This window comes from Apaloderma vittatum, unplaced genomic scaffold, assembly GCF_000703405.1.
Source record: "Apaloderma vittatum isolate BGI_N311 unplaced genomic scaffold, ASM70340v1 scaffold12597, whole genome shotgun sequence".
Lineage (NCBI taxonomy): Eukaryota > Metazoa > Chordata > Aves > Trogoniformes > Trogonidae > Apaloderma > Apaloderma vittatum.
Window position 1 is genome coordinate 61,767 of NW_009726756.1, and position 22,976 is coordinate 84,742.

The following is a 22,976-nucleotide window of genomic DNA, read 5'->3' on the forward strand; positions in this document are numbered from 1 at the left end:
TGAATCAATGGAGAGAACTGTGAGACAGTCTGGGCTAAATGAAATTGTAGACTTGCAGATTTTAGCACTTCTGCTCTGCCTCAGGCAGAGCTTTTCTGCTCACATGCTGAGTCCGCCAGCTCCTCCAGATGGCTAAAACCAAGTCCGATCCCACTAATACCATCCAGTACTACCACTGCCTATACCATGGCCAGAGAATCACAACGATCTTTCTGTACTGCAGAGAATGGGAAACAACTTGTTCTTGGCCTGTGCTCCTGGGCAGTTCAGAGATGAGCAGGACTAGCTGAAGGTGGAGTAAGGAGGAGGAGGCTGGGTGTTAGTGTTTTGAGTTATTCCATGCTGAGTTTAGCAGAACAGCAAGTTCCAAGAAATCCCCATGTGAAGGCCAGGCCCAAGATGTTATTTGAGAAAGCCAGGGAGGTGTTCATCACTGTTAACTGCTGGATGTCTTTGGGGAACTTGCTGATGTGTTCTCAGCATGAATGTCTGAAGTAGAGATCTGCAAAATCAATAGTCAGTCTTTTTCCTCTCTGACTGAGGTAGGTGAAGCCAGAATCATCCGAGGCTCAATACTGCTCATGTCTAACTCCGTGACAGGTCACTGAGCATTGTTCCAAAATTATTCGCACTCCTTTCCTACCTGTCTCCCTCCCTCCTTCTCTCTCTCACTCCCCCTCTCCCTCACTCTCCCTCCCTCCTGCCTTTGCCCCCTCTTCTTCATCTTTTCTCCTTCTTTCTTACCCTCTAATTCTTGCTCCCTCTGCTTTTCTCCTGCTTGTCTCCTTCCTTCCCCTCTCTCCGTATCTTCTCTCCCTATGCTCAATCTCTCCCTTCTCAGAGACACTATTATTGGAACAAAAGGGCAGCACCTTGGCTCTCACGTAGGGACTGTAGGGAGCAAGAGGAAGACACTGCGTGCCTTCTTTCATGATAGGAACACCATAATGGTATCTCATTCACCTTGACTCCTCTGTGAACTTCCTCAGTTCATATAGGCATGGTTGCTTTCTGCAGCAAAAAGGGCAAAGGGGAAGGTTACAGTGCTGATAACTTGTTTTGTTTTTACAGGAACCAACGCTTTTCCCAAAGGAATGTGTCTACATCCATGATCCCCAAGGCCTGAATGTCCTGAAGAAGGGATGTGCCAGATACTGCAATCAGACTGTAACGGTGAGTGTGATGGAAGACCACGTTCCCTTTGAAAGGAGCTCGGTTTTGCTGTTCCTCATTCATCAAGAAGAGTGCTGACTCTTTGAGCTGAGAGTGGGCTGGATGGGAGCAAAAGGAAGGTTGTCCCATGCGAAGGGCTGTCCCCAGCTGCCTGCTTTTTCTTTGGCAAACAGAGAGAATACAGGGTACCAACCTGCTGCAAACGTTAGAAAGTGGCTCAGTTAAACCTGAGTACAATAAATAAAGCACACCAGTTGTGACCAGCCACGCTGGAGGAAGCCATGAGACAAATGGTGCAGCGTTAACTGTGGCACGTTTTCTTGAGAGTGCCCTGGTTTTAGCATTTCTTCCAAAGGAAGCTGAGCTTGGGGAAAGTGCTGTAAGCCGTGAAGTGATTGCATCCTGTTTATGGAACACTGACAGATGTTTCTCTTAGTGAGTTTATGGACCTCACATTTGTCTGTAGCTCCTGAGCATTGACAGTGCCAACTATATGGAATGATTTGTGGGTATTTCATTACATACTGCTGATTGTTTGTTTTCCAATTGTTCTTTTATTGGTTGGTTGTGACAACACCTGTGATCCTGGACTGCTACATCCCTCCAAAGGAATGCAATCATCAGCAAAGACAAAGTAGGAGTGAGTGGGCCTGCACTATTAAAGAAAAAGAAGCCTCACAGAGAGCATGGACCCTATTTGTTGAAATCATAGAAAGAGCAAAAAATAGTGATTTATTCTGAGAAGAATAGGCTGTGAGCAAAAAGAGGGGAATTGCTGAAAAATTATCTAACTGCAGGAGCTCCTGGAAACACAGATGCCAAATGAGACAGTCTCATTTTAGTCCATGGCAGAGAGGAGGACCAGGATTTCACAATTAGGAGAGCAGGATGACTCCAGACAACTCTCGTGAAGTCATGTTGTACTTTACCAATTTCGCTTTTGTTTCAGAAACCTGGATGCTGCAAAGGATTCTTTGGTCCAGACTGCATGCCATGCCCAGGGGGATTTTCCAGTCCATGCTATGGCCGGGGAAATGTAAGTATGAAAGATTCTGCTCTGTTGCAATGAGTGGTTGAGACAGTGGGGTTAGAGAGTGTAGTTGTAGGTAAGTACAATTCAGAATTTATGCTCAAGGGCTAAGCCCACAGCAGTGGCACGCAAAAGATCCAGTGAGAATGGCGTGTACTCAGTGGGTTTTCTATCTTGAGCTCTAATGTGAATCATGTCATGGCTATTTGGGGCAGCTCTGGCTATGGGGGATTTTGTATTACTACCACCACTCTCCAAAGTCTTATTTTTTAATGCAGGTATCAAAGTGCCTTTGATAGATATCAACATCTTGGTTTTGCCTTGGTTCCCTGAGTTTCGATCACCTTGATTTAATACTTTTTATTTCCTTCCAGTGCAGCGATGGCATACAAGGGAATGGCAACTGTCACTGCTTTGAAGGTTTCAAAGGAATAGCCTGCCACATCTGTTCAAACCCAAACAAACACGGCGAGAACTGTGACGAAGGTTGGTAATTCTGATAGAGAGACTAGAGGAAAATGTCGGGCAACAATATAGTGCAGGTTCATGTATCCTGGATTCTTTTCTGGTAGAACCAGTGTCACAAAAGGAATGATGGAAATGTCATTGTGGGTGTCCCTTCAAAGAACAGTGGAGAAAATATGGCTTATATAACAGTGGTGTTGGGGATCTTGGTAAAAACAGACAAATTTAGGTGTGGGGCTTTGATTCAGTTCTCTTCTGCCAGGAAAAAAAAAGGCAGTTGACTTGAGCTTGATTGCTTATATTTGAGCCTGTCCTTACAGCCTATAAGAAGCACAGACCAAGGCAATCACGGGATCTGTTCCTTGGGCAGGTTTTTGGTAATGATGGATGTCTCTCAAGAGATGTCTTTCTGTCAAGAACAAGCAGGATGATCATTTGGTGTCACAAGAGAAGGCTGGGAATCTGCAAAATGCCATCACTATTGCGGACTCTGGACCTTTTGTAATTACTGATCTTAGTCCATGTACTTGACAGATTGTGGTTGTGTCCACGGTGTCTGTGACAACAGGCCTGGCAGCGGTGGTGTGTGTCAGTCCTGGTCCTGTAAGGAAGGCTATACGGGGAAATTCTGTGACAAGACATCCAAGAACTGTGGCCCAAGCGGGCTGTCCCAGTACTGCCACCAGAACGCTGTCTGCAGCCTCAATGACACAGCAAGGTGAGCCTTTGCCATGCGCCTGCAGGGGTGCACATTGTCATTGTACAGGCACACAGCAGGTGCGAGGCTTCCAGCCCTTAATGGTATATATATGTTTGGTGTACTTGTTGCACAGGGTTGTTTGAATAACACAGCCAACCTGCTAGAAATCAAAGTCAGGTTCTTGCTTGCTTGAGAGACTCAAACTGCCTTTTTGCTCTCTGCTGGCTTTCAGAAGGGACTGCTCTAGCTGTGTCCCTTCTGTGCTTATATTTTTAAGGTGCATCTGCATGGATGGATACGAAGGTGATGGGTTTTCCTGCCAGCCCATTGACCTGTGCAGTCAGCCAGAACGAGGAGGATGTTCACAGAATGTGAGTGGGGTCAGACTGTTCAAGCGTGGAGAAGCAGCTCCTATCGATCAGAGCAGGGATCCAGAACTCCTGGGACTGTTTTTGTGTGCTAACTTTCCCTATCTGTAAGATAGGGTGGAATAGCGGGTACCTTGACAGTAAGGATGTCAGTCATTTAGGTTGGTGCCAAAATGCAACACCCCAAGGAGAGTTTTGCTGGTACACACCAGATATTTTGGCAGCTACAGAGATTAGCTGTACAGATACATTTTTGTTTGTATTGATTTTCCGTTTAGGCTCTTCTAATGTGTGTTAGTGTCTCTGTTGCTGTGTTCAGGCTGTAGCCTAACTTTAAGTTCCAACTAATGAACCATCAACACTACATTATTATCCCTAGTGAAAAACTGTGATGCTGTATGATGGAAGGGACTGCCAAATGGCCAGAGCTCATTGTAATTTAGACCCCTCAGTGAGAAGAACACATTGGGCTTTAAGAAGGAAATAGGATGAGTCTTTCCTGAGGGAGATGTGCCCTCCATCACTGATTCCATTCTGCATGTCCAGGCAGGAGATTGTGTTTCTCCTTTTCAAGGGATATTTCTTCTGTAATGAGAGAGTTTTACAGGATGATGGGAGTGCCCTGGGAGTTTTGAGCCACTCTAGACACAAGTGTCTGCCTCTGAAAACACAAAATCTTTCTAGAATCACTGTATTATGAAGTTGTCTATGACTTTTCTGGAGAAGATGCTTCCACTTCCAACTGAAGTTCGTCATTCAGAAATTAAGTCTGATGAGGGAGATCTGTTGCTGTATTTGCACTGTACTTCTTCCCCTCTTCTGCTGAGTGTAATTCTTTTTCTCTCCCTTCTCGTGAAGGCCCTGTGCACCAGTACAGGCCCTGGCACTGCCACCTGCCAGTGCAACACAGGCTGGACTGGGGACGGGAAGGTCTGCGTGGCTATAGACAACTGCATGCTGGAGAGCAGGGGGAACTGTCACATCAACGCCGACTGCATTTATATTGGCCCCGGCCAGGTATGATCAATCCTGAGCAGCCTCTTGGTGGATTTGACATTTCCTTAGCTGCTCCCACATGGCCTTGGACCATCCAAAAAGGATCTGCAGATGTTCAGGTAGTCCCTAGAGGGAGTTGAGGCAGGAGTCAGACATCTTGAGATAGTGGAAGGTGCACAGGAGAGGTGGCTTCTTAAGGTGCTTCGCTCCCTGAGCAAAGGGAGCATTGGACAATGTGCTGAGGAAGTCCAAGTACTTTCCTAGCAAGAAAGCGGAAAGCTTTGAAATTAATGCCTCTTCTCTTTCTGCCATTCACAAAGCCTGTGTCATTCCTTGAAATACTGGAAATAGGGATGGAAGCAATCATCAAGTGACCCCCTCACAGCCAAACAGTGGAAGGGATCAATGCAGTCAAGCAACCAGGCGGCGTGTGCTGTGAAAAAAAATGATGCTCTCCTAAGGAAATATCTTCGCATTTCCAGGTCTTGAGGGACCAGGAAGAAAACAGAAAACTTGGGAAAATAAATTAAGAATAGATTTTTTTGGCTAGCAAATGAGGATACTGTGAGAAGTCTGTAAAACTGAAATGTCTCTTTCTTGCAGAGCCAGTGTGTCTGCAAGAGGGGTTATGCTGGTGATGGCCACAACTGTGATGCCATCAACCCATGCCTCATGGACAACGGTGGCTGCCATGATTTGGTGAGTAGCTGAAGAGCTGTCCCACGGCTAACATGGCAGTGGAAGTTCTTTTGCATCCTGACAGAGGTTTTCCAGCCATGGTGTCGAGAGTCTTGCAAGGTTTTGTTATGTCATCTTACTGACTGAGGTGTAATAAAGGTGCTTCCTCTGACTTTTGTGAGTTCACACAACCAAAGCTATCACCTAGGCTTAGCTGCATGAGGTGTAAATTTGGGGCCACTGTAAAGGCAGCAGGAGGAAGATGCTTGCGTCTTCTTCTCTAGCCTATCTTAGATAGGAGTGACACTTCAGAACTTGTGTTTGCTCTCTAATTTCCCCTTTTCCTTGTATTTGTAGGCTATGTGTGTACCCCTTGGTGGAGGAGAGAGATCCTGTACATGTCCCGAAGGCTATATGGGGGATGGCATGACATGCTATGGGGATGTTCTAAAAGTGAGTAAAAAGCAAATGTCTGAGGTCTTCTTGAAATGGCTCTGCTCTCACTTTCCTGTCTTCTGAGTTGATTCCTCCTCCCAGCACCAGCCTAACAGCACAAGTGTGTCCCAAAGCCACAAGAATAGACTGATGCCAAGGCCAATTATTGCCAGTGAAACCATTGACAATAATTCTAAGCTGCTTCACCCTCGTCTGTCCTGTGCAATAAGTAATCTTTTCTGTTTTTGTTGGGAAGATTTTTCAAGTCAGAGCCTCTAGACCCATTTTCTGTCATTAGAAACATCAGTGGTCATAGTGGATTCAATCCCTGTCCCTGGTAAACGTGAGCAATTGCAGATGAGTTGAAAAGATTTAGTTTATTTGGGAATGTATTTTTTAATGGCTGAAGTTTGGTTTTAGGAATGCCTATCCTTCCCAGTGATACATGGTGCTTGTAATGGTTGTGAGATAAGGGGAATGTCTAAGTCTTAAGTGCCAAATTTGATATTGCAAAGGGCTCCTTTCCCCTACACCGGGTCTCTGAGCCCTGCAGCCCCAGTGCTCAGCATGTGTAACCCTTCTGTTATTTCTATTTGGAAGGAGCTGGCCAGTAATTCCCACTTCACAGGCTTCTACGACTGGGTTAAGGTAAGAACAGCCATGGGGTGCCTGCATGGGTAAGTTTTGCAGAAGTGAATTCTCTGAATACTGCTGTTAGAGGAAGAGCAACTCCATTTATCTTTCTCATTAGAGAAAAACAAAGCAACAGCGAAGGAGAAATCATTATAGAGCAGGCATATAGGAAAGCTCTGGAGTTGGTGATAGAGTGAGGATCATGAGTGTGTTTTGGGGGCCTTGCTCCTAGCACAGGAGGAAGCTGTGGCTCTGTTACACTTAATTTTCATGGTTGCAACCGCTGCCCATCATGAAATAGCACAGAAAAGAAAGAAAAAGGGGTAGCATTGTAACAGCTGTTTTTCAGAAGAGCATAATTCGAGAAGTTAGACTGTATGTGTGTTCCTTTTCTTGTTACTGCTTCTGAGTCTCCCATGTGGCAGTAAGAGACATTCTGCCGACTGCAACAAATCTGCGGAAGCGTGCGAGGATGTACAGCATCTAACTGAGCTTTAGCTTACCTGTCCTTCTGCATACATTGCTTTTGCCAGGAGTAATCTTGATCCCTCCCCCCAAACTGATGTTGAGGATTCAGAAAAGATTTATGGGTATGACTGAATGCTTTTGAAGATTAATCAAAGTATGAAAGTAGGGCTTAGAGGTTTTCCCTTGGCAAACAAGTGTCAGCTGTTTGGCTAAACCACCCATGGCCTTCATTTATTGCCAATAGCACTTACATGCCATGCCTAGGAGAGCCTGCTGTGCTGCTGAGCACGTGCTGTCTTTCAGCACATCCCTTTCATGCGACTGCAAGAACGGGATGGCTGTTAGTTATATTTTGCGGTATAGATGCGGCAGTGGCATGTCTTTATTTGTTCATTTTTGTGCTTTGGACAACAGAAGTCTCTCTTCAGCATCCCAGCAGGAACCAATGTCACTGTCCTGGTGCCATCGGATGCAGCTATCAAAAACTTGAGCAAGACTGAGAAAGATTTCTGGTTGACTCCCTACATGCTGCCATTTTTAGTCAGGTATAAACGTCTCCTGCCTTTGCTTTACTATGCTAAACAACAAGATCGAAGCTGTGAATTGGATTTCTGCTTTTACAAGACCAATAAAGAGTTATCCTGAGATAAATATAGAAGCAAGACTAAATATCTAGCAGGCAAAGAATTTAGTAGGCATTTAAAACATAGCAGACCACAGGCAATGGGAAATGGGTTTATTTTTCAGGTATTTGTAGAGAGATATTTTTCCCAGCCATGTAGATGCAGATGGCATCAGGACAAGTAATTCCCTCCATCATTCTCTCCATGTGCTTAACTGCTTCCTGTGAGAGACATGAACGTTGAGTAGTAGTATGGTCTTATCTCCCTGTTACTACAAACAGTGCCCTAATCTTCTCTTTACCTGCCTTTGTTCCCTTCAGAGCCCACTTTCTTGAAGGTGTCTTCACTGGTGAAAAGCTCAAAAAGTACAACAAGCCAGAATTACTCACCCTCAACCCACAGACCAGATGGCAGATAAACACCAGTAGCGGTGTAAGGATTTCTTATGTAATGCACATGTACCAGTATCAAATTAAACTGCCCGAGAGCTCCTGTATCTAGTGAGGAGCCCTCAAACTCAGTCTTCTTTCAAAAATTTTACCCAGATCGATCATGTGCAACCTTGAACAAACAACATATTTGTTTTGAACCTGCTCCACAATTTCTAATCTTTTTCTTGTCCTCCTGATATTTCTGCAGGTGTTAAGCATTGAGAATGCGAGTATAGTTGTCAGCGACATCCCTGCCAGCAACGGCATTATTCATGTCCTCAGTAAGGTATGTCAGTATGTGTGGTACTGGGAAATACTGCAGTTATTAGCAGCAGGTTTGTGCTGCAGCATCTGTGATGGGACCAAGGAGGAACATGTCTGGACAGTTAGGAAGGAGTATAATGGCAAAAATATGTTTGGTTATCACAAGGTCCTGACAGATGTTTCCTGTGCAGCAGTGTTTAATGTTTGAAATATATGTCTCCAGGACAAGTAGAATGGGAGTTCCTCTTCTCTTGGCTGAAAGAAGAAGAATTAAAGCTATTGCAGAATGTAAAATGAGACCTTTTCTGATTGCCTTGGAAGCAGGGCAGGAGTCTAGTGCAATTTCACCCAGAGCTTCTTGTCCAACCTTGCTTACAAACTTGCTTTTTCTACAGGTTTTATTGCCGCCTTCAGAAGATATCCCACCAAGTCCTCCGGGTCTGCAGAAACAGCTTGAGACCGTTGCCTCATTCAGCATATTCAAGGAGCTGCTGCAGGTAAGCAGTTGAGGTGAGCACTGTGTTGTGGTTGTTACAACTGTCTTTGGAGCAAATGCCCACCTTCCCCTGTACTGACCAAAATTTGGACTGCCTGGTGAGAAAAGGGAGACCACCTGTTTCCTAACTTTTATGAGGGATTTTCTAGGGAAGTTCTTCTGAGTAGCCAAAGAATTATATACTTAGAGTGAGATCCCTGCATCAGTGGAAGATGACCTGTCTACTGCAGGCACACTCATGATTGTAGGGGGAAGAGAAACCTAGAGCAAAAGGCAGCCTTGTTCCTATTTGCAAAGCTGTGCTTATGTCAGTCCAAGACAAGGAACAATGTGTGTGACTGAGCAGAAGTTATATATCCCATTTTCAAGCATTTCTTCTAGTGCTCTTGCCTTTTAAGTTGATTTCCGATGTGGTTTGTTTTCTAATGAGTATAAGTGTAATTCCTAATGTTACGATTTGGACTTGTTTTTTAGCAATACCAGCTCATTGGAAAAATTGAATCCTCTGAAAAATACACCGTTTTTGTTCCTGGAAATAATTCCATTGAGGAGTACTGCCACACTGCCAACGTGACACAATTGGTAAGCTCCCTGCTTGCTTATGGTTTGAATATGTATTGCAGTAAGTGCAGGGATATGTACGCTGTCAGCTCATAAACTTGAGTTCAGTGGATTTGAGCATGGAGGGAAGAAGCATATCTGATGCTAAAAGCTGGGCAGAGAGAAATGAAAGGGTTTCCTGGGGTGTTGCAGTGGGATCTGAAGAGAGTATTTGGACTCAAAATACAGATTTATGAGTGGATTTGCATGTGGATAGATGGCACAATATGTTCCCCTTCCTGGCTGACTGTGGCACATATGTGGAAATTTTCAACCTTTTGAAAGGTTTCAGAAAACATTTCTGGCTTCATTCAGTAGCAGAGTCATCAGGTGTGATCAGTCATCTGTGATAGGGAATTATTAGGGTCTGTGGGCTTGATTAGCCATTACAAATGCTTAGGAATTCTTCTGCCAGACCTCTGACTGAACTGTAGTCTAGGAAGTCAACAGAGTCCTAACATTTGGATTTTTTGTGGATTTAGGACAATGAGACAGTGCAGTACCATGTTGTACTGGGAGAGAAGCTCTTGCCTGTGGACTTGAGAAGTGGAATTCATAAGAACAGTATGTTAGGGCTCTCCTACTGGCTAATGTTTTATCAAAACAGCACCCAGGTAAGGAAGGAAAGACCGTTCTGCTATTTGAGGGTCTGGCTTGACCTATCACCTTCTAAGGCCAATGGCTTGATACACTCATTTCTGTTTTGCACAACCTTACAAGTTTACCTGCTGTGACTGTCTGACACCTGTTAAGCAATCCATGCAAGGCAATTGAAGGTTATCATCTCAGCTGTTTTCTTCTTTGCAGAAGTTCATCAATAATATTCCTTTGGATGGACAATTTCATGAAACAAGGAATGGCATGCTGATCGGGGTTTCACAGGTCCTCCAGATACAGAAGAATCGTTGCACTGCCAATACCACCACCATACAAAAGGTGATGATGGTTACCAAGGGGCTGACCACTCTTTCACAGAGTTTCTCCACCTCCTGAACCAAACTGACGAATAGCAGACAACCTACCCTGTCTCTTCAATGGGGATGAGACAGTAGCTTGTGATCTGAGCCTCGTGGAGACTTGGGATCTCCTAGCCTCACACTTGGTGCTTCTAATGCAGCAGATCTGCAGCTCTTTTGCAAATCATGTTCAGTTCACTTGCTGAGGCTCTCCCACAGTGCCAGCTATGAGGCAGGCTGGTGCAGGGAATTCCAGACACCTGGCCATGGAAGAAGAATCCTCCTCAATTCTTGCATGGCATGACCATAAACTCTTCTAGAAAATGCTATTGTCTGTCTGGGAGTCATGGCCAAAGTCCAGCCCACATGTATCTTGCAGCTCTTGGCTGTCTGAAGATTGCAGGGTCAGACTGAGGTGTGCCTGCCTTGTTGCACATTAGAAAAAAAGGATTTGCAGCCTTGCATGAAGGAATGCCAGGCCTACAGAAAGCCCTACCCTGGCTCAGACACTCAGGAAAGGTGTAGCATGGGATCTCTCTGATTTGTTTTGTAGTACAGTCTCTGGAGTGCAGAAGTCAGACCTTGTGTACACCACTGGAATGCACCTTGTGTGAAGCCTTTGATAGCAGCCAGGACATGAGGGTCATGCGTCATGATTTTTCTTCTTTTGTTGGTTTCAGCCACAGAGATATCTTTATCTTTGTCCCAGCCAGCAGCCTGTATGGCACCATTTATAATTCAAGATTAGTGTCTTGGTGTGACATGGGTGGAGGGCACACATGTGACTTGTCCTGTTCTCTGTGCCCTAGTCAAGATGCGGCAAGTGTGAGAAGGGGATCAAGTGTCCTCCTGGATCAGTTCTTGTGGTGAGTCTTTGATTCATGTGACATCTCACAAAATGTTTGTAGATAGTGCCTTGATGTTCTTATATTGCTTTATAGATGTCAGCTTGATACGTGAAAAAAGATGCTCTTGAGTCCTCTGCGGCTCATTCGTTAGCAAGGTTTGTAAGAGAAAGCTGGAAAAACACAAACATGAGCCATGAGGCTGCCACCAGTCTTTGCCTGAATTTCAGGAGCCCTTTAGAGCATGCAGTATGAGGAGTTTCCTCCCTTAACAGAGAAGAGATGCTTCTTTTTAATCTTTTACTTTTAAAATCTTCTGCTCTTCTGACATTATCATCAAGGAAAGCCGGTTTAGGGGTGGCAGTAGCAATTTCCCAGCCTGCACCATTGATTTGTTCCCACAGATGGGCTGGTTGTGCCTGCAGCTACTTTGTGAGTGACAAGCATTTCTAGAGAGAAAAACAACTAAACATTTTGTCTCCATGCTGGCAATGAATTGTCCAGCAGCCACATCTAGCTTCTTAAGCCTCGTTACTTTATGCCAAAAAATGTCCCATTACTTTTCTTCAGAATTCATACTGACATGTACATGATGGATTTGGCAGGTAACACAATAGACTCGGTGTGGTGACCTCACAACTAGAGATGCTCCGTTGGTCTCTAAATAGTCCAAATTTTTAGGGCTGTTCCTGTAGGATAAAAAGCATTATTCCTCTGTTAGGCAAGAACACTGCTATATGTGCCAAAATGTGCAGTGTTTGTCTAAATATTGTAATACCTTCTATCTGTATTTTTATTAATTATTTTTGCAGGAATTGCCAGGAAGTAAGAATCTCGCTCGCTGTGAGTTACGCTCTGGGGATACAGGAATACTTGGCTGCCATTTCACCTGTGCAAAAGTTTCTCTGGTAAGAAAAACATTTGCCTTGGATTCATTTTGACAAAAGCAAAATGAGTATTAGAAATACAGCTGTGGAAATAGAGCCTGTGCTGGAAAGACAGCCTGACTGCATTTGTGCCACTGTGTAGCTGAGACTGAGCTCATCTGGGAGTCATTCTCCATCGTGGAGATAGAGGGCAATGGAGAAAAACAAACCTATGGAAGTGTCTGCACAGTGATGGATTGTGGTCTGTTGCTTTAGGTTTTGTCCTGCAGAGGAAGAGGAGTTGAATGTTTGTAATCTGGTTTCCTAAGGAAATGAGGCATGAATGATGGTATTTTGCTTGTGCCTGTGCCTTCCCGAATAACTGATGACTAATTGGAGCAAAAACCAAAGGGAAGAATGCAAGGTCTCACAGCTGTTATGGCCCATACCAGTTTCTGAAAAGGTGTGGCTAGGAGAAAACACTTGAAGAGAAAATGGTGTAAGAAAGACTTGTGTGAATTTGAGCTTTTATAGGTATTGAAGCATCTTCTGATAAAGTTTAATGGGAATGGGAGATTTAGGAGAAGGGAGAGAGGGAGCTGGACATACAGTACTCACATGCAGAGCTTCGGTCAGCACTTGTACCTCACTGGGCACTGCTGCATTGCATCATTAGATGATATTTCTCCTCCTCTGTACTCACCCAATTTGGTCCCATCATGGTTTCCTCCCTGCATAGGTAGATGCAGAAAGAAGTTAGAATCAGACATCTGAACCAAATCACCTTCTGGCAAAGCCTCTCTCTGTGCAACAGGGTGTCTTACTTGTGGGACACACTAGGCACACAGACAGAAGACAGGCAGGATGGGCACGGGACTCAACATTTGCGTTACTCACCAAATGGCCAGTGTTGCTCAAGGGCAGTGTGGACCTTTACATGAAACTCTGAGCAACAGAGCACTCCATTTGAGGGGGTTCACTCCATCCTACCTGCGCACGTCTGGCCCTTTCAAGCATTGCTAGAAGTTGTGTTAGGACATAGTTAAAGGATCAGAGTAGCTGTACCCTGTGTGTGCTGCACAAGAGAACTCACCCCAATTTATTCTTGTCGGTTCTCCAGAGGTCTGTCTGCTGCCCCGGCTACTACGGACACATGTGCGAGATGTGCCCGGGGAAACCAGGCCAGTGGTGCTCTGGGAACGGGGAATGCCAGGACGGCATCGAGGGCAGTGGAGAGTGCCGGTGCCTGGAGGGCTTCCATGGCACTGCCTGTGAAATGTGTGAAGTGGGCCGATATGGAGCTGACTGCAAATCAGGTGACACTTGTTGCAGCTTTTCTCTGCCATCCTGCTTTCAAGGGGAGAAAATCATCCACATCACAGCTCTTGGGAGGGGCAGTGGAAGGGAAGAAATGTCCCAGGGCCTCTGAGACAGGTTAACAGCTGGCAGGCCACTGAGAGAGGGACAGTGGGAATAAGCGCTTGTGGTCAGCCAGAGGAGCGGCCCCACTTTTCGTATCCTCAAACCAAGTCATGCCTGACTGCATTATGCCGCTCATCCTGCTGCCACCCAAACTACAGAAAGTAGACATGAGTGGTCTATTCCTGGGGTTTTGGGCTTGGTGGTGAGGGAATGAGAGCCGACACTCCTGTGATATTTCCTTTATGGAAGTTTGAGACTACAGAAAGTAGACATGAGTGGTCTGTTCCTGGGGTTTTGGGCTTAGTGGTGAGGGAATGAGAGCCGATACTCCTGTGATATTTCCTTTATGGAAGTTTGATACGTTGGATCAGGAGCAGAGCACCCAGTGAAAGGCAGCAAGACTCTGCTTGTGAAACCTGGCTGGTTTGACAGTGACGAGTGTTTATATTTCTCCTGCAGAATGTGCTTGTGACAACGGCGTATGTAACGATGGACTGCAAGGGGATGGGAGCTGCGAGTGTTTCCCAGGGTGGAAGGGCCCTACCTGCCGAGAAAGTACGTGAGTGTGAAGGGCTTGTGATGTAATATTACCTTTTTGACAAAAAAAATCTGTGTGATTCTTTTGAGTTGCCGGATAAATTCTGTGTGAGCTGAACAAAGTGACCACGATCAGGTGTACTTTGCATCCCCCCCACCCCAAAAAACTTATCAGACTGTGCTGGCTCACAAGCTGCATTTGTGCTGTTGATTCCCCAACAACACATGAGCCCTTGAGTTGTCTGGGTGAAATTCATACAGAAAAAAGCAAATCCCCTGCTTCCATCTCCACTGAGATTCAAGGCACCTCAAGAGCAGCCCCTTGCCCTGGGAGAGAGATATGGAAGCTCACAGTGAGATTGGCTTGACTGTGACTCCTGTTATTGTCCTAAGAAGGTGGCTTGTTTTGAAGCCTCCAGAATGCCCCAGTGTGTCTGCTGAGTTGCTTTTTCTGCTCACAGATCTGTTGATTTTGATGAGCTAGCTCAGGCCATGGTCTACAATTTTCAATAAATCTTTTAACTGTGTGTCAAAGTAATGTTGAGGATGATTGTTCCTGGGATTTGGGATTATGATTACTACTGGGGTGGGGAGAAACCTGAGCTCCTCAATACTTTAGGTTTTTAAAAGATTGATTTTGTAGTGTAGTCAAATGTTCTGGGGGCATTTAGAAAGTGAGTGGAGCTGTCCTATCTAGTGTATGAAAAACATTCATCTTTTTGCTTTGATTGGGGCAAAGCCAAATGGCCCTATCTGTCGGGATTAACAAGGTTTCAATCCTTGTTTCTTTCCTAGCAGTGTGGAGGCCATGCAGATAGGATCAAGTTGAACTGTTAGCTCAGACAGAGAATGTCTAATTCACTCCATTGCAAAATGCCAAAACATAAATCCCTTGAGGTTTCCCTGCTGTCATCTAGGCCAGGAGAGTTAGCAGAACTGCTGGTGTGTCCCATCGTTGGGCAGGGCACCACAAGTGGGGTAGTGGGGTTATCTGCAGGGTCCTTTACTCTTGGTGGCAGAAACAGCCCCAGCAAGTGCTAAATTGAAAATGCCAAGTCACGTTTGTGTTTTCTCTTGCAGGAATTAAGATTGACCTATGCAATAACACTTGTCATCAAATGGCCAAGTAAGTACAAACAAAGAGGCTGGGTCATTCTGAGAAAGCCGTGTCTGGTTTTGTGTGTTTTACATAGAGGTGATTCTGTGTTTAGGGCCTCACAGAGGGCAAGGAGAAGGTGCTTAGCATTAAAGATGCATAAATGTTCCATTCTGGAAATCTCTTTGGTGCCAAGCTGCATCCAGTCTACCCAAGGGTTTTGTCTGAGCATAAATTCTTTCCAAGTTCCTTCTGCATATGTAGATGGGAGAAAGCAGAGACTCCAAGGTGTTTCAAGCCTGTTCTTCTTCATGGAGCAAATCAACCAGCCATTTACAAGCCCTTTCTGCCCTTCCTGCCCTCTCCAAGGAGTTAAATAGGCTGATGGGCTGTAGTGACTCCCTCTTGCTGCCTTTTCCATTCATTACTTGATCTCCTATTTTGTGGTACCGGGAGCCAGCCATCTCCATTGTACCGTGCAGAAGCACTGTACTGGATTCTACTAGGATAGGGAGGGTTAATTTTCACTGGACATAGCCGGGGTAGCTGAACCAAACTAGCCACTAGCCAAGGGGATATTCGATACCATAATGATGTCATGCTCAGGGTATATAGAGGTTGCTGGCCGGGACGGGAGTCTTTCTATTTTCCGCCTCTCTGTCTGAGAGATCACGTCGCTGGGTTCCGGGTGGTGAGATGTCCATGTTACATATTACTCACGTTAGATCTGGTTAAACACTACTGTTATTTCACTGTTATTGTTATCCTTTGTGTTTCATCATTAAAACAAACTGTTTTTTATCTCAACCCCACAAGGACTCTGCCTACTGCTCCTTCCAGGCTCTCCTCCTCACTCCCGGGAGCAGGGAACCAAGTGAGGGAGCGACCTCGTGGTTCCTTTGTCTCTCCCTGCCGATCAATCAGTCGGCTTGAACCATGACAAGCACATGGGTGCTCTTTGTGAGGTGTGAATCCTGTACCTGGGTGTCAGCTGCCTGGCCAGTGTGACCTGAGTATTTGATAATATCTTTGTAAAGATAACCTTCTTTGTAGAGAAATACAGAGCAATGTCAGGCATGTCCCTTCTGTGGTCATTGTGGGCTCTAACATACCAGACTTGTATGGTGTTTCCCACCAGCCAAGCAAATCAGCAGGTGTCATCCATGACTGTTTATCTCTTTCTTGTTTCAGCTGCCTCAATACTTCTGCAGATTCCTCACCTACGTGCTTCTGCTCTGCTGGATACACAGGGAATGGGACCCATTGTACAGGTATGTCCAGCAAGCGTGTGAGCAAGATTCAGGGCTTGCAAACACCTGTCATAGCTATGCAAAGACAAGGGGTTTGTTTGTGAAATAAGTGACATGGTGTGGCCAAGGGAAAGATCATTCAAATCCTTTTCCTCTCGGCCATCCACCATGAACTGTGCCATACTTTGACAGAGAAGTTTTCTAGTGCAGAGCTTCACACAGGTTGCTCTTGATGTTGCTAGACCCTGCGAGAGAGGGATGAAAAGGCAGGCAAGTGTAGCAGAGAGGTTCTTATTGCTTATTGAGAGAGATGCACATGAAAGGGTTGTGTTAGTTCTGATATCACAGCAATGGTGGCAAAGATGTAACAGTTTTGGCCATGAGTCCCTGGAATATGGATGAATAGAATTTTGTGCTCCTTCTGTTTGCCGGCCATGCCAAAATTGGGTAGAACCAGCGCAGCAGTTGTGCCAAAATGGGTTAAGATTTCAGTATACTAGTTCTAGAGCTACATACAAATCTGGTCTATATCAAAAGCAAACAGACAAGAGAGAAACAGTGTGATAAAATTGTAACAGTCACCACACTAGTAGACATAATTTCTTTTCAGTATTGCCCTTGTTTGAAAATGAGGGGAAAAAAAACAAAAAAACCCATGATTTATGTTGTTTTGTCATCTAACCATTAGTCCTCAGTGAGTAAATGATGTGATAGAAAGACTTCTTAGGCCAATTTCGGGGTTACTTAAGCTCAGTGACTTTTGGACTGGCCTCTTTTGGATCTGGGTGAGGCCCCATGCCTTTATAAGACCTAAAATTTCATCAAGAAACAAAGGGATTTTAATCTTGCAATTTTTGTGAAGATGGATGATCATTCTGGTTTAGTTCATCTTTTCAAAATGCTCTGAACTGATTCTGCTTCTCTTGTTTGTGGTCACAGAAATAGATCCATGTGCTATTGATCATGGTGGCTGCTCCGTACATGCTGTGTGTACTAAAGTGTCCCCAGGAGAGAGAACCTGTGTTTGTAAAGAAGGCTACGCTGGAGATGGAATGCTCTGCATGGGTGAGTGTTCAGTGCATGTTTTGGTGGTACCAGTGAGGTATCATCCATGCAAAGGGCAATTTCAGACTAAAAGCATTAAAATATCAGGATAAAATGTTGAACGACTCAATTCCCCTTTCACTTTGTTCATGCAATGATTATTTCAAAGCAAGAAATCTGGCTGATCTTGATTCAAGATCTGGCTGATCTTGATTCAACTGTCTCTGCTTTTTGTTGAGCTATATGCACACAAACATGTCCATGTGTGCATACATACCTGTGGGTATATGCTCAGCGTTCTTCGAAGTCATGATTAGTGAAGCGATCGTTACTTTCCCAGCACAGTGCAACCCAATACTGGGCAGAGAGCCCACACTGTCGTTGGCACCTGTCTCACTGGACGACCTCAGACCAGTGTTTTGGTCTCAAACCAAAAGAGCCCTGAGATGTTTCTTGCCCTGATGCATGTTGTGGAGAGGTCCAGAGACAGAAAGTGAGGGCAGTCTCCTACAGTGGTGCTCTGAGATGAAGACAGAGCTGTCCTCTCATATCCTTTAAAGCACACCCAAGCAGGTGTGGGGTTTTCTGTGGGCAGATCTGTCACAACTCGGCAACAAATCTGTGGCAGGATTACAACTTGCAGTTGTACATTATTCCTTTGCTATCACAAATCACTTTTCCACCAATCTGGGAACATCCTCCCTGTTGCTTTCCCAGTACCTCTTTGGGTCACCAATTCCCAGCTGCCTTGAGGACCCCTCAGTAATAATGTGGCCTTACTGTTTTGCTGCAGAAATTGATCTCTGTCTCGAAAGCAACGGGGGCTGCCACACAAGTGCAGAGTGCGTTAAAACAGGCCCAAGAAAGGTGAGTATGTAAGATAGGTGTCAGGGCAGCTTATTCTAGAGGCTGTCACAGCTGTGTAATTCTTCTAGAGACAATCCTTCCCATTGCAGCACCCTGCTTTGTACTGCCTTGTACCTTCCACATAGAAAAGCTGCTTGAGAAGGGCATGAAAAGGTTCCTGTAACCTTAAAAGCAAATGCTTTCTGTTGCCCAGAGGCTGGAGGTACTCCTAGGTTGTATTTATTGTGGACACAAGCATGGTTATTGATGGATGTAGCGGTGGGTGCTATGCCACATGCTTTCCACCCAGCTCAGCCATTGTTTGTTTTCTTTCTTCAGTCCACCTTTCAGACTGATCATCTATTCTCCCTCCAGGTTGCCTGCAACTGTCTTCCTGGTTACAGTGGGGATGGTGTGAGCCAGTGCAGCCCTATCAACTTGTGTAAACAGGTGTGTCTGCATTTTGCTCTTACCAGAGGTGAAGGCCACAGCCTTGAAGCATCTTTTTCTCCCAGCAGTTAACCTTGCTTGTTTAGAGCTGGCTGTCTTGCCTTTTCACGTACCAAGGGGACCTACAAGTGCTTTGCCTACCTGGCACTCCCTCTTGTGGGAGAAGCAGTGTGAACACTGACAGAAGGTTGGAAGCATGTGGTGTTGTTTCTCTACATTGATTTTGTATGGAACATGCTCAAAAGCTTACAAGTAATTTGTGCTCACAACGTTGCTGGCATGTAAAACTCTTTCTCTGAATCATGGCACGGATTTGGAATCACTGTGGATTCCAAAGTAAGGCGCAGAAGTTTTGTTTCACAGTAGGATTTGGTGCTGAAAAGCCCTTGAGGATTTGGGTGATTTATTCTAAGGCACTGGACAGATGGGAGGAATGGTTTCCTTCCCACTGGGCAGCTCCCACACGCAAATGACTGTTAAAGTTGTTGGTGATGCCCCTCCGGTGCAAGCCTTTTGCTTCTCTCTCCAGAATAACGGAGGCTGTAGCCCGTTTGGGCTCTGCAAGTACACAGGCCCTGGCACTCGAAACTGCTCCTGCGCTTGGCACAGTGTCGGAGATGGCTTCACCTGCCGCGGCAAAGTGCATCAGGTGAGAGGCATGTGCAGCATCTTTTGTGTTCAGGCCCCCTGCCCTGCAGCTCACCACCCTCTCCCCTCCGAGTGTAAGCAGCAGGTGAGCAGATCTGTAGTGTCATATCGACACATGTGGTGTAGGAACGAAGACAGTGCTTTGAGGCAAGCTGTCCATAAATTGTAGGTGTATTTTGGGTGCTGTCCAGGGGAGACAATCACAGTAAAGTGACTTTGCTCCAAAGGGAGCTGCAATGTGAACACTCTGCTGCTCTGTCAGCAACATTGGCCACACTTCCAGGGAGCTCTTTTCTTAATGTGATAAGCACATGGGTGGAGTTTTTTGTTTGGGTTTGTTTTTTTTTTTCCTCCGAGGGAACCTGCTTTTTCCAATCTGTGGGATCAGGGCAGGTGTCCCCTGTGGCCATGCCAGGACTTGGGATCCAGTCTAAAGGACAACAGTCTGTCTCCAGCTTTGTCATCAGCTCAGCAGCTGTCCATGGGCAAACTGGTGACCTTTTCTTTCAGTGGCAAATAAAAGCTGTCATGCCCACAGCAGAGCCAAGAGAAAAGAAATGGACTCAGTTTTGTGCTTTTGTTCTTACTGAAAGTCAGTGTGGTAAGGAGAGGGAGTTTATCCTGCCAAGCCTATGTCTGCCGCTCTGGGCAGCACCCCAGAACTGTAGTGGCATCACAGTGATGTTAAAGCAGAGTTTTTGTGGGTCACTTGAGGTGTCCCATGAGCACAGGGTCAGTTAAGCATATGAACAGCTGCTGCAGAACCAGCCAGCTTTCATCTCTTTGTCTGTTCCATCCTGCAGCATCTGTGATATGAATGGTCCAGGCAGAAGTCACTGCCTGCTTTTGTAACCTTCACGACATCAATGCCTGCAGCACTGACAAGGGAGGGAGGGAAAGAACAGTGTGGTGTGTCAGGAGAACCACTGTGTCATTGGGGTGGAAGAGTGACCTGGAATGAATGGAGCAGGTTACTGTGCTGGCGGGTGAGGAGCAAGTGGAAGGGACTCTGCTAACACCAACTGTTTCTCTTTGTTGAAGGAGCTCGGAAGGACTGAAGATGCATCCGTGTTCTTTAAGATGATACTGGTTGGTGACATAAAACTTTGTCCTTGTATTCTGTAGTAAATCTGACTTAGGGTTTTCTGCAAAAGGTCTTGCTAACTGGAACTGTGTTTTCTGTTTCCCTTCCCACAAATGCTCTTCTGCCGCAGGCGGAAAACATCAAGGAGCTCAGCGGGGCAGGGCCTTTCACTGTCTTTGTTCCACGGACAGATTTCATAGCAAACACCACAACGGTAAGTGTCCTTCCATCCCACGTGCTGTCAGGTGTTTGGCAAGCTCCAGTTGTGGCGATGTCCCCTCTGGGGCTGTTCCGCCCAGTGAATTGAAGCAGGGGGTTAAAGACATCCCCTGTTCTCCACCAGGGTAAGAGCAGAGGCGTGGATGCTGACTCACTACGGAGGCAGTCTGGGCAGGGGTGGACGTGGTTTCTGTTGTAAGGAGACCCTTACTGGAGACCCTGTCTCATGGTCCTCAGAGGTGCTGTGCCAAATCGGTGACGTGTGGTGACTTTCATTGCCCGTAGCTATTAGCAGCTGGTCACAGCAAGGCTTCGAGGCTTCTGTGACAAAGATGTCTTACTCCTTCCCTGTGCCCCAGGCCCTGCCATTCCACTTCCATTGGTCCTTCCTTCTAGTCCCAACAAGTGGGATGTTTAGGGCAAGTGGAGACTGGGGGAGGAGAGATCCTTATTCAGGACTTGGTGAATCAGATTCTTAATCAACAGGTTTTTGGTGGCAGTGTAATGCAATATCCCAATACCACAAGCCCTATTGTGCAGCTTCACACTGCTAGTCCCAAACTTTTTCGCGTGCCCCCTCCCTACAGCAAATAAAGGAACAACTCCCAATGACTGCATAACCCCAGACATCACTTCCTCCAGGCCAGTGGGGTCATTTGTCCTTAATCAGGGCACATGATGCTGATTTTGTCAAGCTGGTTGAAATTTCCCAAGGCCCTCAAATGTTTCTGACCATTCCCCATGTTTCTGAGGGGACTGGCTTTCTTGCAGGGATGGGGCAATCCAGGTCTCCCTCATGAGGTCTTGGGCTCCCCACTACAAGGCAAAGTGCCCCCAGTGTGACCTCCTTCTTGTTTTCTGTCTGTAGTTTGAGGAGTGGAGGAGCAGAGGTCTCCTCCGGGACCTACTTCGCTACCACATGGTGGGTTGCCAGAAGTTGCTCTCCACTGACCTGGAAACCCAGATGTCCCTTACATCTTTATCTGGCCACAAAATAAAGATCACAGTGAAAGAGGTAATTCTCTGATACAGTTCTCTTCCCTGTCCCACTTGTCAGGATGTCATTTTGCTGTTATTTGAAGGCCACTATGTTTGTGGCGAGTGACTTGCCTGAGGCTCGCAGATGGCTCACAGGGTGGCACCATGGGTGTGAATACCTCATTGCATCCCTTCTCTCTCAGAATAGCATCTATCTCAATGAGGAAGCCGAAATGGTTGCGAGTGACATCATCGGCGTGAATGGGGTCATTCATTTCATCAACAAGATCCTCATTCCCAGTGACCTGGTGGGCCGTAACGTTTCCTCAAAGATCTCGCAGGTAAGGCTGAAGCAGTGACGGTGCCCTGATAACTGCCGTGGCGAGGACAGAGCTCCAGTACTGCTGTCCCTCACAAGCCCTTGGCCCAAGGCTACGTGAGGTGCTCTTCCTCCCTCTTCCTAGGTCTGTAGGAATTGTCTAAGGACATGAATTTGGCTAGTGAAGGTGACAGCATTTGTGGTGTAGCCATGTTTGGGACACAAGGAGCCTTATTCATCACTAGGGAACAAAAGAGCTGGGTGTAGGCAAAGGGATCATGTCCCCTGCCAACCATCACACTCCTTTTCCAGTGCAGAGCAGACTGCAGTGTGAGATTGCCAGTGTGTCTCTGGTACTCCTGAAACACGCACTAGGAGCTTATAGCGCCTGCATTTTACAATAAGTAGTACATTTTCTGGACAGGGCCACAGAATGCTGAAATCCATCCCAGCTCCTGCTATAGCAGCATCTACCCGGGATGACTCGGGAAAGTGGCGACTGCTGAATGCCAGCCCTTACCAGGCCAGATCATTTGGCATGATGATGACAGAGATAAACTTGTTTAGCTGCTGTAGCTGTTAACCATCTGGTTTCTCTCTTGCACTGCTTCTCCAGGTCCTAGAGGGGGTACCTCTTAGTGATGGTTGTTTTTTGCTTTCTTCCCTCTGCAGCAAAATATCACGGAAGTGGCAGAGGCCTTTGGGTACACCATTTATAGCAAACTGCTGCAGGTGAGCAACCATACTCCTGCTCTGTCAGGGGCGGTGTGTACATGTGTATGTTCAGTCTTGGCTTGTGGCTTTTTCTTTGTATCCCCTCTTACCTTGGACAGGATGCCGAGCTCCTTCCACTGATTAGTGAGCCCCTGCATAGACCCTTCACCATGCTGTGGCCCACAGATGCTGCCTTTAATGCCCTCTCGGAGGAAAGGCAGAAGTGGCTGTACCGCAGAGAGCATCGGGACGTGCTGGCCTCCTACCTCAAAGCACACATGATCAGGGACACCAAGGTAAATGTGACAACAAACACTCCTACCTCATGGTGAAGCAGTGGCT

At 46.1% G+C, this 22,976-nt stretch overlaps 1 protein-coding gene across 1 annotated transcript in view; it reads left to right on the forward strand.

Annotated features, from left to right (window-relative positions):
- STAB1 (stabilin 1) overlaps positions 1–22,976 on the forward strand; it is a gene marked incomplete at its 3' end in the record, with an annotated part of 48,920 nt that overhangs the window by 18,266 nt on the left and 7,678 nt on the right. The window contains exons 19-49 of the mRNA XM_009873403.1: positions 1,072–1,173; positions 2,123–2,209; positions 2,578–2,689; positions 3,203–3,386; positions 3,646–3,739; positions 4,595–4,753; positions 5,336–5,431; positions 5,768–5,863; positions 6,446–6,493; positions 7,361–7,491; positions 7,890–8,001; positions 8,209–8,286; positions 8,660–8,761; positions 9,235–9,342; positions 9,843–9,974; positions 10,168–10,296; positions 11,126–11,182; positions 11,974–12,069; positions 13,148–13,343; positions 13,909–14,004; positions 15,067–15,112; positions 16,274–16,353; positions 17,272–17,397; positions 18,170–18,243; positions 18,598–18,672; positions 19,202–19,321; positions 20,535–20,618; positions 21,492–21,638; positions 21,805–21,942; positions 22,593–22,652; positions 22,754–22,930. Coding sequence (XP_009871705.1) covers positions 1,072–1,173; positions 2,123–2,209; positions 2,578–2,689; positions 3,203–3,386; positions 3,646–3,739; positions 4,595–4,753; positions 5,336–5,431; positions 5,768–5,863; positions 6,446–6,493; positions 7,361–7,491; positions 7,890–8,001; positions 8,209–8,286; positions 8,660–8,761; positions 9,235–9,342; positions 9,843–9,974; positions 10,168–10,296; positions 11,126–11,182; positions 11,974–12,069; positions 13,148–13,343; positions 13,909–14,004; positions 15,067–15,112; positions 16,274–16,353; positions 17,272–17,397; positions 18,170–18,243; positions 18,598–18,672; positions 19,202–19,321; positions 20,535–20,618; positions 21,492–21,638; positions 21,805–21,942; positions 22,593–22,652; positions 22,754–22,930 — 3,342 coding nt within the window. The remainder of the gene's footprint in view (positions 1–1,071; positions 1,174–2,122; positions 2,210–2,577; positions 2,690–3,202; positions 3,387–3,645; positions 3,740–4,594; positions 4,754–5,335; positions 5,432–5,767; positions 5,864–6,445; positions 6,494–7,360; positions 7,492–7,889; positions 8,002–8,208; positions 8,287–8,659; positions 8,762–9,234; positions 9,343–9,842; positions 9,975–10,167; positions 10,297–11,125; positions 11,183–11,973; positions 12,070–13,147; positions 13,344–13,908; positions 14,005–15,066; positions 15,113–16,273; positions 16,354–17,271; positions 17,398–18,169; positions 18,244–18,597; positions 18,673–19,201; positions 19,322–20,534; positions 20,619–21,491; positions 21,639–21,804; positions 21,943–22,592; positions 22,653–22,753; positions 22,931–22,976) is intronic.